Genomic DNA, 16,701 nt, shown 5'->3' on the forward strand with positions numbered 1-16,701 from the left:
AACATTGCCAGAACCTAAAAATTGGGCCAGGGGTGGCAAATATGTTTGATCTAACATGGAAATTCCAGTAAATGAGCAGTGATAGCGGCTGCCTGAGGGCTATGCTGTGAAGGATTTTGAGGCATAGTTGACCTTCTGTTAAAAAAAAAGGTATTTCCCTGATCCATTAGTTAGTTCTGCTTTGGATGTAAGAAGGGACAAAGCAAGATGTAAGCTAAATATTTCCATCCCTCTAATAGACCAAATGGGTGGGTTTAATAGACCAGTTAGCATGCACGGTGGCAAAGGTCATCTTCTTTGCAACCCTCCCCCCATATTAATGTCTGTAACTAATAGTGAGCCCTTCAACTGCTAGCATTAATGTTCTTTAATTTTGTTTTTAGGCCTCAGTATGGTGGCAAGTTCTGCCCAGGTTCTAGCCGTATTTATCAGCTGTGCAACATTAGCCCTTGTCATGAAAATAGCTTGGATTTTCGAGCCCAGCAGTGTGCAGAATATAACAGCAAGCCTTTCCGTGGGTGGTTCTACCGGTGGAAACCTTATACAAAAGTGGAAGGTAACTCAGTCTCTGTGACACTCAAATAAATGCAGTGCTCTGTGAACGGTAATGGAAATGAATAGCACAGGCGAAATCACTGCCTATATAACAGTCTCAGCGTTTACCTTTCATTCCTCACACCTGTCCTGGCCCAGTTTCTCACTGAGTTCCCTTGGTTTTGTTTAATTTTCCACACCTTTTTTCTTCACAAGATACCCCTTGTCTCCCACAGCTATAAGCTAAGGTGTTCATGTGTTTGGTATGTTCTTATGTTTCTGAACTTACCTTTGACATTTCAGCAATTTAGTTTCCTGGGGATGTTGATTGCAATCGGTATGGATTGTCCAGGCCAAAAACTCATAAAACCACATATGTCCAATAGAGATACCATACTCCGTAACTGACATGTCAGATGATCACAAGCATGAGAAGACCCGTTTGTAAAATGAACACACATGCGCACTACACACACATATCAAAACGTACATAAGAGGTGTCTCTATGGTAGCTTCTTAAACCAATTGCTGTCAAGTTGATTCAGACTCTTAGGAGTCCCTGGATGGTGCACACGGTTGATTCACTCTGGCGCTAACTGAAAAGTTGGCAGTTTGACTCCACCCAGATGCACCTTGTAAGAAAGGTCCGGCAATCTACTTCTGAAAAATCATGAACTGAAAGCCTTATGGAGCACAGTTCTACTCTGACACACATATGGGGCCACCCCTAGGTTCTTAATGCTTATTATGACTTAAAGCTCTGGCTTGTAATTTACTTTTTAAATTAATTTGTTTCTGTTTTGGTTAAATACCAAAACGTTTCTTTAAGTTACAGCATGCAAATTTAATATAAAAAAAATTTATATACTTTCTATTAAACTGTTACTATTCTGGTTTAGCTTCCTTTATAAAAATTTTAACCATTTATTTCCATTCATTTGATTTATGGAAACTCATCTCTGTTCCCTTGTGAAAGGATCCATATGAGGCCCCAGCTGCACAAGTGTGAGGTGGGAGGAGACTTAGTTTATTGACAATTCATGTGAAATAAGACTGAGGGCTGTTCTTATGCAAAAGCTCAAAAATGAACCAATGTTAGCAAGTGCCAAAAAGGAAGCTAATGTCATTAGAAATGTCATTATAACAAGTAGAGCTTCCAAATTAAAAGAGAGGGCCATTCGGCTTTCCTGAGAGTGGGCCAGACCATTTTAGGATTGTTGCTTCTGGTCTGGTTTACGGTCATTTGCCCAGAAGCATGGGTACGGACAGACATCAGAGTTGTGAAAACCATGCCTTAGGAGGAACTAACAAGGGACCTACAAACATTCCCTGAGTACTAAAGAAACTAGTTAACTTCAAAAATTTGAAGCAATATTGAATAGAATAGGGTTTAGATTTATTTGAAATGGTTTCAGAGAACAGAATTCAGTGAAGGGCAAAAAACTGAGCCATATCACCTCCTCAAAGACACCTTTCTTGTCCTTTCCATCTAAAAGATCCTTCCGTCATGTCATTCTCTGCACCCTTTATCCTGCTTTGTTCTTCATAGCTCTTACGACTGTGTGAACGTCTACAGCGTAGTTAGCCGTTTATTTATATTTCTCCCTGACAAGAATACAGGTACCACAAGGAAAAGCCTTTGTCCATCTTGAGCATGCTTGTATCCCCAGCATCTAAGAATGGCACTTGATGCGTATTTATTTAATGCCTATAACTTGCTGAATGAATGCACGAATGAATAAATAAATAATAACTGCCATGTCTTTCTTCTGCTGAGCAGCTGGTGAGTTCGAACTGCTGACCCTTCAGTTAGCAGCTAAATGCTTAACCACCGCAGGGGTCCATACATACACATATACATACATACATATATATCTTCCAACTCCCTGATATCGTATGCAAAAATTAGAAGGCATCACATCAGCCTTCTTTAAAAAAGTTCCTAGGTGAGAGAGAAACATTCGTCCACACACCTGCATATTTGAACTATAATAATCTAACTTCTCTTACATTTACATTTTGACTTTGTCTTTTACTGAAGGATTTTATGAAGTACACCTTTGCAAACTGTTTACACATTTGTTGTAATACTGTTGTTGAGGATATGGTTCCACGTCACCCATGTAAGGTCTCATGTGAGAAACGTCATCTGGAATTTTTGGCTGGGAAGAACTCTTGTTATATGAGAATTGGCATAATAACTCCTTTCTGATAACAAGAGCTCTATAATATATATTTTTTCTTTTTGCCTGCAATACCAGAAATTTCTGTGATTTAATGGTCAATAAAGGTTGTTTTTTAGCCTTCAGATTTAGCTTATTTGCTTCCTTTTATTTTTCATATTTTTTTCCTCTATATGATTGACCATGTGCAATTTTTTCAAAATGCCTAAAACTTTTTCTCTTAACATCCTGCATAAATATCTGAAACGGTGCACGTCCTATTCCCCTTAACATTCTGCATAAATATCTAAAGTAATCCTTGTCCTAAATCAGGGTCAGCAAACTATGGTCTACAGGCCAAATCTGGCTTAAAAAAAACAAACAAAAAAAAACTTTTATTGGAATATAGCTATACTCCTTCATTTATTGTCAATGGCTGACCATAGGGCCTGCAAAGCCTAAGTTATTTACTTTCCAAGTAGGCTAGCTACACAACCCACAGTCATGTGTGTGGTGGCTATTATGAAGGATTAGAAAAATGAAAATCTTATGTATCAATTTTGGAGAAGTTTTATATGGGTCACTAAACTGGCTTTATATTTTTAGAAACCACACACATACATGCATGCACACATGGACACACACACCCCCATATAAAACTTTGCATACTGTTTTCCATTTTGATCGTGATAGCTTTCTAAGTAAACTTAATTCATCTTTTTGGTGAATTTGGTCATGTTCCTTATGATTTCCCCTTGACCATGTCCTATCTTGATCTCTTCTAGAGGAAGATCGATGTAAACTCTACTGCAAAGCTGAGAACTTTGAGTTTTTTTTTGCAATGTCTGGCAAGGTGAAAGATGGAACTCCTTGTTCCCCGAACAAAAATGATGTTTGTATTGATGGAATTTGTGAAGTAAGAGAACATTTCTGTTTGGGGGTATATTATCATGCTTGTGCTAAGTCACATCAAATGTATAGCTTGAGAAGCATTGTAAAAGATTCCGCATCTCTAGAAAAGCAGGTGGCATAGGGAAAAAGCAAATTTTGCAACTAGGATGTGAGCACCATCTCCAAATCCCCTCTCACTTTCTGCATGACCCCTGTCTGGTTTTTAGTTCCCCTTTTCACTCCATGTCCACATATATAGAATGGAGATGATGATCTATCCTAGTCTACATAGTAGTTGTAAAAATTAAAATTTAAATACTAGTAGTAGACATTTATTTCGTGTTTACTAAGCATATTTACTATATGATTTGAAACTTGCAAATGGAATTTGAAATAGCACTACTATTTATTTCTGATTTATTTTTCCCTTCTCTTTGGGTACCCACTTTCTCTTTTGTTTTAGCTTGATTGTAAGCTCTATGATCTTTTAAGGCTGTGTGTGTTTGTGTTTATGTTTTCAGTGGCCTGGCTGGCTTGAATAAGTGTGCTTGCCTTTAGTAGATACAGTGACTGTTTATCTCCATTTTATAGATGAAGAGTTGAAGTCTTAGATAAGTTATGCAACTTGCCCAATTATGCATCTAGTCATAGCAGGGGAAGGATTTGAACTACGAGTCAGTCAAACCTGAGACTGTGCTTTACCCATAAGGCTGCATTGTCTCCCCAATGTTCTGGAAATGCAGAAAACCATGTGCCTACTAGCTATTCTTAGCCACTGGTTTCTGTGGTCTTGGATTTTCTCACTTTTTTTTTTTTTTCATAGCCAGTGGGATGTGATCATGAACTTGGTTCTAAAGCGGTTTTGGATGCATGTGGTATTTGCAAAGGTGATAATTCAACTTGCAAGTTTTATAAAGGCCTGTACCTCAACCAGCATAAAGCAAATGGTGAGAGATGCTGCTTTTTCCTTGCTATCGTTGGTGGGGCTCATCCTTTGCTGTGGAAAAAGTTTGAGCTACATATGGTGAGCCTTTCACTAGCCACCTGACACTGGTAAGAGTGTCTCTTGTCCCTTGTGTAATAGCAAGGAAGGTGGAGAGAAGGGTTTTAGTATGAAGGGTTCTATCAATACCTTAGCATCTCAGAAATGTATTTAAAAAAATGCCTTTCTACTTTATGGTTTTTGCTGACCATGCTGTCAGATGCCCTGTAAACACTTGTCAAACAGTGAGTTTGTTATGAAACCTAGATGGTCCATACTCACAATGTTGAATATTGGAGGCAATTATTTGAGTAAAACTGAACTTCTGAGCCATGTTTTCTGAATATGCCTGTTGAGGATACATGGCTCTAAGTTTCCTCTAGTAAATTAAAAAAAAATACACACATACATATATATACTCTCACACACATATATATACATATACACACAAATCATGTATATATACATATATACACATATACGCATACACATATATATATATATGCAGGTAGTCCCTGACTTGCAACATGTCTGAGTTACAACGAGCCACACTTAATGACAATCCATTTTTTTGTTTACATCTTATTGTTAGTAATATGTACTACATAGAGTTGTAGTGTGTAATTTTCTGATGTTATCATTCTCATGCCAATCCCTAAAGACAAATAAAGATCAGATTTATAAAGATACTGATAATAATAGACAATAATCATGAAAACCAAAAAAAAAAAAAAAAATGAGGTATTTGACTTACGTCAGAACTGACTTATGACAGAGCCATAGGAACAGAACCCCGTCGTAAGTTGGGGACTACCTGTATAAAATTCCTCAGCTTTGTGGCCTTTGTTCATCTGGAAAGGAGACGAGTGTGTCTTGATACATATCTTGGTAAGACTTTGGAAATGTCACATACATTTTCTCTTTCTGGTGTTCCTTTCACTTAGAAAATGAAGTAATTGCTCATTTTTACTTCATAGAGTAGGAATGAGTCAAAGTTAATGATTCAGAAACTCAAACCCTATAGAAATGGACACAGCACATCTCTGGGCACTTCTGGTCACCGTCTCCAACACACAACGTGGGAAACAGAACTGTTCAATTCTTTCCTTATAGAATATTATCCAGTGGTCACCATTCCAGCTGGGGCCCGAAGCATCGAAATCCAGGAGCTGCAGCTCTCCTCCAGTTACCTCGCAGTTCGCAACCTCAGTCAGAAGTATTACCTCACGGGGGGCTGGAGCATCGACTGGCCTGGGGAGTTCACCTTTGCCGGGACCACGTTTGAGTACCAGCGCCCCTTTAACCACCCAGAACGTCTGTATGCGCCAGGGCCCACAAACGAGACGCTGGTCTTCGAAGTAAGCCCCTTCTTTTTGTTCAGTACCTCTTGCTAAAGCTATAGTGATGATTCCACTTTAAGCTAGCTTAAAGAACGCCAGTCCTTTCCATTCAGATTTGTTTCCTAGCAGCTTAATTTCAGAGTGCAAAGGGGAGAAGACGGAATGCAACTCCATTTTTGGGAAAGGGAAGGAACGCAATGGGTCTCTCAGCAATTTTTACATTGAGATCCCAACCTTTACCGTTACACTTAACCCTCACAATCAACAAATAATGTAGTGGGAGTACTATTTAGATTAGTTCCGGTGTCAGTGTGTCTGCCATTTGGATAGTCCATTGTAGCTGTTCGTTATGTAGGTCCAACTAGCCTATGAGGCAGAGTGGTGGTAGAAAAGATAACTTGCGTGAACATCAAGAGAGTTTTAGTCATGCCAAACCACCTTACTGCTCCAGGTTATGCTTTCCTTAGAGATAAGAAAAAAAAAAAAGAAAAGTAACAATACCAATAATAAGAACAGCTAACCTCTCTGCAGTTGACTCTGCCAGGCAATAGTAGTATGCACATTTTCTTTAGTTCTCATAATGTCTCTGAGTTTGGTTTTCCTGTTTGTATAATGGGACAGATTGTTCTTAGGGTGAAGTGATTTGTTTCAGATCATGTAGAAACAATACCAGCTACCATGTACTAAGAACTTAAATAACCAGACATGTGTGTCAGTCATTTTGGGCTTTAATTTCTCATCTACAAATGTGGGATAGAAAACCTACCTCACTGACTAGCCAGAGGACTAAGCAATCAGGTGTGAAGGGAAGTTAAAAGACTTGCCTAATTTACACAGCTAGGAAACAGCAGAGCCGAGCTAGAGCCCGAATCTTTCTCATCCAGGAGGATCATGTCTACGTTCAGTCCAGTCATACTGCCCTTCTCTTCTCAAATGAAGGGAACATAAGGTTAATGCAACTGCCATCATCGTCGTTGTCGTTGTCGTTGTCATCATCATTATCGTTACTGAGGCTATGATATACTAAAGGAGCCCTGGTGGTATAAATGGTTACAGGCTTTACTGCCAACCGAAAGGTCAATGGTTCAAACCCACCCAGTGACTCTGTGGGGCAAAGGTTTGGCAATCTGCTTCCGTAAAGATTACAGACCAGGAAACCCTACGGGGCAGTTCTAATCTCTCACCTGGGGTCGCTATGAGTTGAAAATCGACTTGAAGGTAACTACAACAACATAATATACCAAGTCTTCCTATGTTCAGGCACCATATTAATCAGTTTCATAATTAGTTATTGGAGCCCACAACTTTATAGATGTGATTGAATCCCCATTTTACAGATGAGAAAACTATGTCTCAAAGGGATTGGATTACATGTCTAAAGCCATCTAATAAATAAATGGCAAGACTGAGGTTTGAACCAGTCTTTCTGAGCATTGCCTTGTACCACAGATCCTGGAAAGGTTTGGTCATTCAGCATTGTAAAGTTTTCCCTTGATATGAAACTGGTGGGGTTGTCTCTGCAGATGGTATGTAGGTACATGAGAGGTGGGGAAGAGACAGTGCATGCTGCTTGGAAATGTGTGCCTTCCAGGTAGGAATTCCTGAGTGAGGACACATATATTTATCTTACTCAATAAAAAACATGAATCTGTGGAAACCAGAGAGTTGATCTGAAAATGAAATACTAAGAAGATTGCTATCAGAAGCTTGTTCGATGATTTTTACTTAGAAGTCTTTATTTCTGTCTTGTGCGTATTAATTAATTCATTTAAAACTATTTACACTTAGCATGTACTTGGTACTGAGGATATGGGTATAGTGACTGTTCTCAGGGGGCTTTCAGCATGTCGTGTCCCCACTCACTGCAGGTATTTGAGACAGATGTGATTGATAAATAAAGCAGTCTTCAGAGACAAATACTGTCTCTGTCCAAAAAGGAAGCATTCAATGATCTTTCTCAAGTCTATGTATGTATAACTGAATACTCTTTGAATAAATACCATGCTATCATGAAAGTGGTGATGACCCTTTGCTGTTCATGACAGTTCAGTGCTGAAGGCAAAACTAGTTTCTCTGACCCCCTAAGTGGACATGCGTGTCATTTTGAGTGAATTTTAGATATGTCTTGACATTTTTCAAGTGAATTCTGTAATTTTTGCCACAACTTTAGAAAGAAGAAAAGCACTCACATGTTAAATAAAGCCATTGAGCTTCTGCTTTGTTCCATGCCCTGACCTCTTATTGTGTCCCATTCTAAGGGAAAACTGGGGCTATAGCGGCGAATTAAAAAAAAAAAAAATTCCCTGCTATCATGAAACTTACAGTATGATACAAATAAATACCTAAATGAGCACATGGTTATAGGCTCTGGTAAGTTCATTGGAAGAAAATAAATGTAAGCAAAGAAAACAGAGGAAGGCTCTCTTCAGACTACGGGGTTGGTGAAGACATCTCTGGAAAATGTCATATAAGGTGAAATTGTAATGGATAAGAAGCAGCATCCAGGTGAAGAGTAGAGAAAATTTAGGCAGAGGAAACAGTAATGTCAAACCCCATACTGAGAGTGAACTTAATGCTTTAGAAGAACTTAAAAAAGTCTAGTTTAACTATATTGTGGTTTGCCATTGGGTCAATTCCTACTAACAGCAACCCCGTGTAACAGAGTAGAACTACCCCACAGGATTTTCTACATTGTAATCTTTGTGGAAGCAGGTCGCCAGGCCTTTTTCCCATGGAGCCGCTGGGCGGGTTTGAACCGCCAACCTTTTGGTTAGCAACTGAGCACTTAACCGTTAAGCCACCAGGGCTCCTGGACTAGCTACATTGTGGTGAGAAAAGATAGCATTAGGGTGTGAGATGGGTATAGTGGAGGGAACAGTCCACAGAGAACATTTATAAATCCTGATGAGGAATTTGAATTTCATTCTAAGAGCAATGCCAGGACTTTATGTTTTTAAAGTTCACTCTGGCTGCTATATAGATAAGTGATTGGAGGGGCAAGAATTGAATAGAAGAAATAGGATAATGGCTAGTCTAGAATTCCAGATATGACGGGATGGAACCTGAAACAGAGATGGTGGCTGTGAAGATGGAGGAAAGTGGATATGCTTGCGTTATGTTGTGAATTGAGGGTTGAAAGTTGTTAGAAAACTTACTAGAGAGAGAGGGAGGTATCAGATACGGACTTCGAGGAAGGATGCACGGAGAAAGTCCCAGGTTTCTACCTTGAGCGTTCGGTGGATGGTGGTGCTCTTGCCGCTATAACTGACTTGGGGATAACTGGACACAGGTTTAGAAATGGGGAGGAAAACCCATTTTAGCCATCTTATGTTTGAGGTGCCTCTGAGGCATTCAACAGTAACTATCAAGCAGTTGAGTTGTGTTTAGAATGCATCAAAAAGAGCCCTGGCATGACAATTGGTCTTTATTTGCCTGGAGCAACAGAGGAAGAAGGACAATTAGGAATAGGAGGAGGGTATGGAATGTGCGGCTAATTGTCTCCATGAGCAGCTGCTTCTTTGCCATGATGGAAGAGCTGGATGGTACTTGGCTATCGTTACTGAAATTTTTGATCAAAGATTCCATAGAAGAATCCTGATCAAAAAGGGGAAAATACAAAACAGAATTTCAAATTCTCATGGACTCCAGATTTTCTGAAGCCAAGGGGGATGGATGAACTCCTGAAACTTTTGGGCTGAGATAATCTTTAAAACTTAAACCAAAAATATCCCCTGAAGTCTTCTTAAAAACCAAACAATAGTTTATCTTCACTAGTAAAAAAAAAAAAGAAAAAGTCTGCCTTGAGCATTATGCTGTTTTAAGAATTATATGCCATCGAAGTGACAACAGCAACTCAAAAGACTGGATAGGAACCTTAGGGAGCTGTGAGTTTATGTTAATGGTGAATGAATAACTCAGAAAAGGGGGATGAGAATGGTTGCACAACTTGAAGAATGTAATCTATGTCACTAAATTGTACATGTAGAAACTGTTGAATTGGTGTATGTTCTGCTGTGTATATTCTCAACAACAACAACAAAATTAAAATTAAGAGAAAAAAGAGCCTTGGAATGAAGATATAAATCAGTTGCTCGAAACATGTAACTGAGGACAGTGCTTAGATCTAAGTATTCTTTGATAAACTGCCTCTTGGGAGTAGCCAAATAAATGTCACATCAAGAATATGCCTTGCAAAGAAACTATTGAACCCTGCTGACACCGCCCAAAAGAGGAACACACAGCTGGCACGGAGAGGCTTGGTCATGTCTGGAAATGTGACCCCCCAGGTGTCTTGGGATTCTGTACGTACATGCACACCTTTCATCACCCTGCCATTTTGTCGTGTGGTTTTGCCCTGCACCTGCATACTCACAGACATGAGAATGGAAATATCTTTCTCCATGGCCAGAGAAGATGGCATCCAAGCTGTCCTTTCCACAATTGCTCCAACTGTATAGATTTCGTCCAGGTCTTAAGCTATTTAAAACTGTGTCTGAATTCCGTACTCGAAAGCTATGCAAATTCTGTTTCATATACTTGGCAAATATTTCCATGATGAAATTCAATACCATCTGTAGAGGCGAGCAGAAAAATCTGCCAAGTGTTAGCTACACAGTTTCAAGACCATGCAGTCCATTCTTTAGATTTCAGAAGCACGACATTTCCTGCGATGTCAAAGGACTAGTTATAGATGATAGACATTCTTTTTTAGGCCAACCTGTGGTGGTACAAAATGAAGGGTCACTCTCCACGTAGCAGTTACTGAGTAGCATTGTCCTTAGACATTTACTAAGGACTACAAGTAGGAGACAGTTTTTAAAAAGCACATGTAATTTTGGTGTCTGAGTCAGATGATGTTCTCTGCATAATATGACCAACAGTAGAGACTTTTAACTAGCTACGTAACTAGGGCAAGTTTCTTTTCCTCTCTATAACTTCATGTAATAATCTATGTCTGTGAAATAATATTAGCTAACTATGAAGACTATGTGTGGATAATTTAAGATAACGTAAGTGCAATGTCTAGAAAGTGCTTGTATTGTTTGTTACCATCACAATCATTTTACCGTCTGAGCATATCATATATATTTTTTTAATCTAAACTTCAGACCAAAATTAGCAAACTAGAGACCACAGGACAAATAGAACTCCCAAATATGCATAGTATTTTTAAAAAATGGGTCAATGCTTTAATAGTGGGTGGTTTCTTATAAAAACAGGGATTTTTAAATTCTCTTAAGAAAAAGAAACTTTTGGCCCCAATAAATATTTGAGTTGGCAACTTGGGCTATAGATTTTGACCACGAGTTATCTTTCATCTTCCCATCATCTTCCAGACTTGTGATATGAGGTCCCATTACCTCTGTCCATGGATGGAAGACCCCTTGAAGATCTCACAACGCTCCTTATGCAGAGAGACAGAGAGTCTATTAGGAAATGTTCTTTCAACACTTTCAGCTTTTTATTTTAGAGGAAGAGAGTAAGAAATCTATTACAAATTGGACTAAATTTGGACCTCAACAATGAATCTAACTTGCAAATTACACTTTAATTAAACTTTGTTGTTGTAGTTAGCTGCCTTTGAGTTGGTCCCCAACTCATGGTGCTCCCATGTAGAAAGAGATCGGACTGTTGTGATCCATGGGGTTTTCTTTGGCTGATTTTTTCACAAGTAGGTCACCAGGACTTCATTCCTAAATGTTGTTTGGTGCCATCAAGTCAGTTCTTACTCATAGCAACCCTATGTACAATGGAACGAAACACTGCCCAGTCCTGTGCCATCTGCACAGTCGTTACTATGCTTGAGCCCGTTGTTGCAGCCAGTGTGTCAATACATCTCCTTGAGGGTCTTCGTCTTTTTCGCTGACCCTTTACTTCACCAAGCATGATGTCCTTCTCCAGGGACTGATTCCTCCTGATAACATGTCCAAAGTATGAGACATAGCCTCTCCATCCTTGCTTTGAAGAGCATTCTTGTTGTATTTCTTCCAAGACAAATTTGTTCATTCTTTTAGCAGTCCATGGTATATTCATATTCTTTGCCAGCATCACAATTCAAAAGTGTCAGTTCTTCTTTGGTCTTCCTTATTTCCAGCTTTCACAGCATATAAGGCTATTGAAAACACCACAGCTTGGGTCAGGTGCACCTTAGTCTTCGAGGTGACATCTTTGCTTTTTAACACTAAAGAGGTCTTTTGCAGCAGATTTGCCCAATGCAATGTGTCATTTGATTTCTTGACTGCTGCTTCCAGGGGTGTTGATTGTAGAGCCAAGTAAAATGAAATCCTTGACAACTTCAGTCATTCCTCCATTTATCATGATGTTGCTTATTGGTCCAGTTGTGAGGATTTTTGTTTTCTTTATATTGAAGTGCAATCCATACTGAAGGCTGTGGTCTTTGATCTTCAACAGCAAGTGCTTCAAGTCCTCTTCACTTTCAGTGAGCAAGGTTGTATCATCTGCAAAATGCAGGTTGTTAACGAGTCTTCCTCCAATCCTGATGTGCCGTTCTTCTTTATATAGTCCAGCTTCTTGGATTATTTGCTCGGCATACAGATTGAATAGGTATGGTGAAGGAATACAACCCTGACACATACTTTTCCTGACTTTAAACCACGAAGTATCCCCTTGTTCTGTTCAAATGACTGCCTCTTGATCTATGTAAAGGTTCCTCATGAGCATAATTAAGTGTTCTGAAATTCCCATTCTTTGGAGTTTTATCCATAATTTGTTATGATCCACACAGTCAAATGCCTTTGCGTAGTCAATAAAACACAAGTAAACGCCTTTTGGTATTTTCTGCTTTCAGCCAGGATCCATCTGACATCAGCTATGATATCCCTGGTTTTTGTCCTCTTGTGAATCTAGCTTGAATTTCTGGCAGTTCCCTGTCAATGTACTGCTGCAGCTGCTTTTGAATGATCTTCAGCAAAATTTTACTTACATGTAATATTAAAAAAAAAAAATGATATTGTTCAATAATTTCCACATTCGGTTGGATCACCTTTCTTAGGAATAGGCATAAATATGGATCTCTTCCAGTCAGTTGGCCAGGTAGTTTTCTTTCAAAATTTCTTGTTATAGATGAATGGGCACTTCCAGCACTGCATCCATTTGTTGAAACATCTCAGTTGGTACTCTGCCAATTCCTGAAGCCTTGTTTTTTGCAAGTGCCTTCAGTGCAGCTTGGACGTCTTCCTTCAGTACCGTCGGTTCTGGATCATATGCTACCTTCTGAAATGGTTGAATGTCAATCAATTCTTTTTGCTATAGTGACTCTGTGTATGCCTTCCGTCTTCTTTTGATACTTCCTGCACGGTTTAATATTTTTCCTGAAGAATCCTTCAATATTGCAACTTGAGGCTTGAATTTTTTCTTCAGTTCCTTCAGCTTGAGAAATGCCGAGCATGTTCTTCCCTTTTGATTTTCTATCTCCAGGTCTTTGCACATGTCATTATAATACTCACTTTGTTTTCTTGAGCCACTCTTTGTAATCCGTTTAGCTTTTTTACTTCATGATTTCTTCCTTTCACTTTAGCTACTCGACATTCAAAAGCAAGTTTCAGGGCCTCTTCTGACATCCATTTGGGCTTTTCTTTCTTTACTATTTTTAATGACCTCTTGCTTTATTCATGTATGATGTCCTTCCACAACTCATTTGGTCTTTGGTCATTAGTGTTCAACACGTCAAATCTGTTCTTTAGATGGTCTCTAAATTCAGTTGGGATATATTCAAGGTCATACTTTGGCTGTCATGGACTTGTTTTAATTTTCTTCAGTTTCAACTTGAACTTACATATGAGCAATTGATGGTCTGTTCCGTAGTTGGCCCCTGGCCTTGTTCTGACTGATGATATTGAGCTTTTCCATTGTCTTTCCACAGATGTAGTCAGTTTGATTCCTATGTATTCCATCTGGCGAGATTCACGTGTATAGTCACCATTTATGTTGGTGAAAAAAAGGTACTTGCAACGAAGAAGTCATTGGCCTTGCAAAATTCAATCATGCGATCTCCAGCATCATTTCTATTACCAAGGCCATATTTTCCAACTACCGATCCTTCTTTGTTTCCAACTTTTGTGTTCCAATCACCAGTAATTATCAATGCATCCTGATTGCATGTTCCATCAATTTCAAACTGCAAAAGTTGGTAAAAAATCTTCAGTTGCTTCATCTTTGGCCTTAGTGGTTGGTGCCTAAATTTGAATAATAGTCGTATTAACTGGTATTCCTTATAGGCATATGGATATGACCCTATCACTGACAGTGTTGTACTTCAGCATAGATCTTGAAATGTGCTTTTTGACAATGAATGCAATGCCATTGCTCTTCAATTTCTCATTCCTGGTGTAGTAGACTGTATGATTGTCCAATTCAAAATGGCTTGTACCAGTCCATTTCAACTCACTAATGCCTAGGATATCAATGTTTATTGGTTCCATTTCATTTTTGACAATTTTCTGTTGTCCTAGATTCATATTTCATACATTCCATGTTCCAGTTATTAATGGATGTTTGCAGCTGTGACTTCTTATTTTGAGTTGTGCCACATCAGCAAATGAAGGTCCCAAAAGCTTGACTCCATCCACTTCATTAAGGTTGACTCTAATTTGAGGAGGCAGCTCTTCCCCAGTCGTATTTTGAGTGCCTTCCAACCTGAGGGGCTCATCTTCTGGCACTGTATCAGACAGTGTTCCACTGCTATTCATAAGGTTTTCACTGGCTAATTCTTTTCAGAAAAAATCTGTTGGGTCATTCTTCCTAGTCTGTCTTAGTCTGAAAGCTGTCCTCCATGAGTGACCCTCCTGGTTTTTGAATACCAGTGGCATAGCTTCCAGCATCACAGCAACATGCAAGCCCCCACAATACGACAAACTGACAGACATATGGGAGAATTAAACTTAAGTCCTAGGAATTGGGCTCTCTGGTTAAAGATTTTTCTTTTGTCTATGTTTTCCAATCTTTTTTTTTTTTTTCTAGATGCTTTTGTTTGCTCTGTTTGATTCTTTTCTATCAAACATCTGAGCAGCAAACCTCTTTTCGTTTTCTTTAGAGGGGTATACTTGCAAGCTATCAGTTTTAGAGCAACATGGCTTTGTTAGTTTTGCCAGGATGCCTTTGATCCATCTGTAAACAGATGTACAGAAACTAAGTTCTGTGGCTGCTGAAAATAACCCAAGTATGGAAGTGGGGCTAGATGCCTCTCATTGCTGCTGCCATGAGCAATCAGAACAAAGTACAAACCATTCATGCTGCAAAATATGATTTTTACTACTTCAAAACAAGCAAACTTTTTTGTTGTTGTCAATATTTCTCTCTTGAAATTTGTTTAAAAACAGAAAGTAGTTCCAGTAGATTTTCACAGTTTTCTTTGCAATTTAAGCTTTTCCCTTAAACACATATTGTCTACAAAAACCACAACAAAGAAAAAGACAAGAAATGATGGAAAGTGCAAAGCAGAATGATAGAATTCCTTCTTCCTTTTGTCTTTAGAGCCTGAAATCTACCCTGGCGTTGTCTGTGTTGATCAAATTAACCAGATAATTGCCAGTGTTGTCGGTGAACAGTGTACCAGCCTCAAGCTGAGACTTTGTGTATTTTTTTTAACGTAAGCATAGCTCTGTATCTCATTCATCTATATTTTTTTATAGCTCTGTATCTCATTCATCTATATTATTTAACCCTGACTAAAACAAACCTTTGGATTTTCACCAGGTACAAAATTTTCCTGATGATTAGAAGGTATTTTTGAGAAATGGAAGGTTAGTCTCAATATATTAAAGAAAGATTCGTCACTGGTGATGAATTTCTTTAATTAGTTATGTTCACCAATCGATCTGCTTATAAATACAGACAGTTCCTTGAAGGAAAAAAGTAAAATGGGAAATATTGGATATGTGTAATGTGTTTTTAAAAATAATTTTATTTTGTTGTTGTTGTTAGCTGCCATTGAGTTGGCCCCCGACTGATGGTAACCCCAAGCACAAAAGGGTCAGACTACTGTGATCCCTAGGGTTTTCATTGGCTAGTTTTTGGAGTATATCACCAGGCTGTGCTTCCTAGTTCATTTTAGTCTGGATAAACCTGTTTAGCATCATAGCAACATGCAAGCCCCCACTGACTAATGAGTGGTGGCTGCATATGAAGTGGGAATCAAATCCAGGTCTCCCACATGGAAGGCGAGAATTCTACCGCTGCCCCTAATTTTGTTTTACTACTGCGCAATAGAATAAGAACTATAAAAATATCTCTAGTAGTACAAAATTGTAGTTTCACTACAGTAAACTCACATTTGCTTGGCTATTGTTTTTCAAAGTCTGTGTGTAGTCATTCTGCTTAAAGATTCTATGAAAGCTTGAATTAATCTCCTGGGAATGTGACCTGCCTGAAAACAATCTAGACGGAAACCTGTATGTTACTTGGACATTCGTTGCTTGTATTTTTACAGGAGAGGTTATGGTTTCATTCAAAACTTACAAATATGTTTGGGGCTAAAATAAAATGGAGTAATTTAGGATTATGTCTTTTATCTTTTAAAAGAATTTGGGTTAATGACTTTAATATTTACATTACACATTATTGTTCTCAGGAGAACATCCTCAAATTTCTGGCTATTTTTTATCATGTATTCATACCTCTCCAAAAATTGTTGGAATACAGTGATTTTAAAAACTTAAATTACTTTTTTTTTTCAAACTAGACTATTAGTATCCAAGTAGTCCATTGTTTGTTTGTTTGTTTTTGAAGTTAAAGTTCATAATGGCTGTCCATACAAGTATGAATTGAAACAAAA

At 38.5% G+C, this 16,701-nt stretch overlaps 1 protein-coding gene across 1 annotated transcript in view; it reads left to right on the plus strand.

Annotated features, from left to right (window-relative positions):
• The window catches only part of ADAMTS18 (ADAM metallopeptidase with thrombospondin type 1 motif 18), a 172,507-nt gene that overhangs the window by 128,915 nt on the left and 26,891 nt on the right, over positions 1–16,701 (plus strand). Inside the window, exons 13-16 of the mRNA XM_064273760.1 lie at positions 384–556; positions 3,482–3,612; positions 4,411–4,534; positions 5,683–5,927. Of these exons, the coding sequence (XP_064129830.1) occupies positions 384–556; positions 3,482–3,612; positions 4,411–4,534; positions 5,683–5,927 (673 nt within the window). The remainder of the gene's footprint in view (positions 1–383; positions 557–3,481; positions 3,613–4,410; positions 4,535–5,682; positions 5,928–16,701) is intronic.

The sequence above is a fragment of the Loxodonta africana genome, chromosome 21, assembly GCF_030014295.1.
Source record: "Loxodonta africana isolate mLoxAfr1 chromosome 21, mLoxAfr1.hap2, whole genome shotgun sequence".
Lineage (NCBI taxonomy): Eukaryota > Metazoa > Chordata > Mammalia > Proboscidea > Elephantidae > Loxodonta > Loxodonta africana.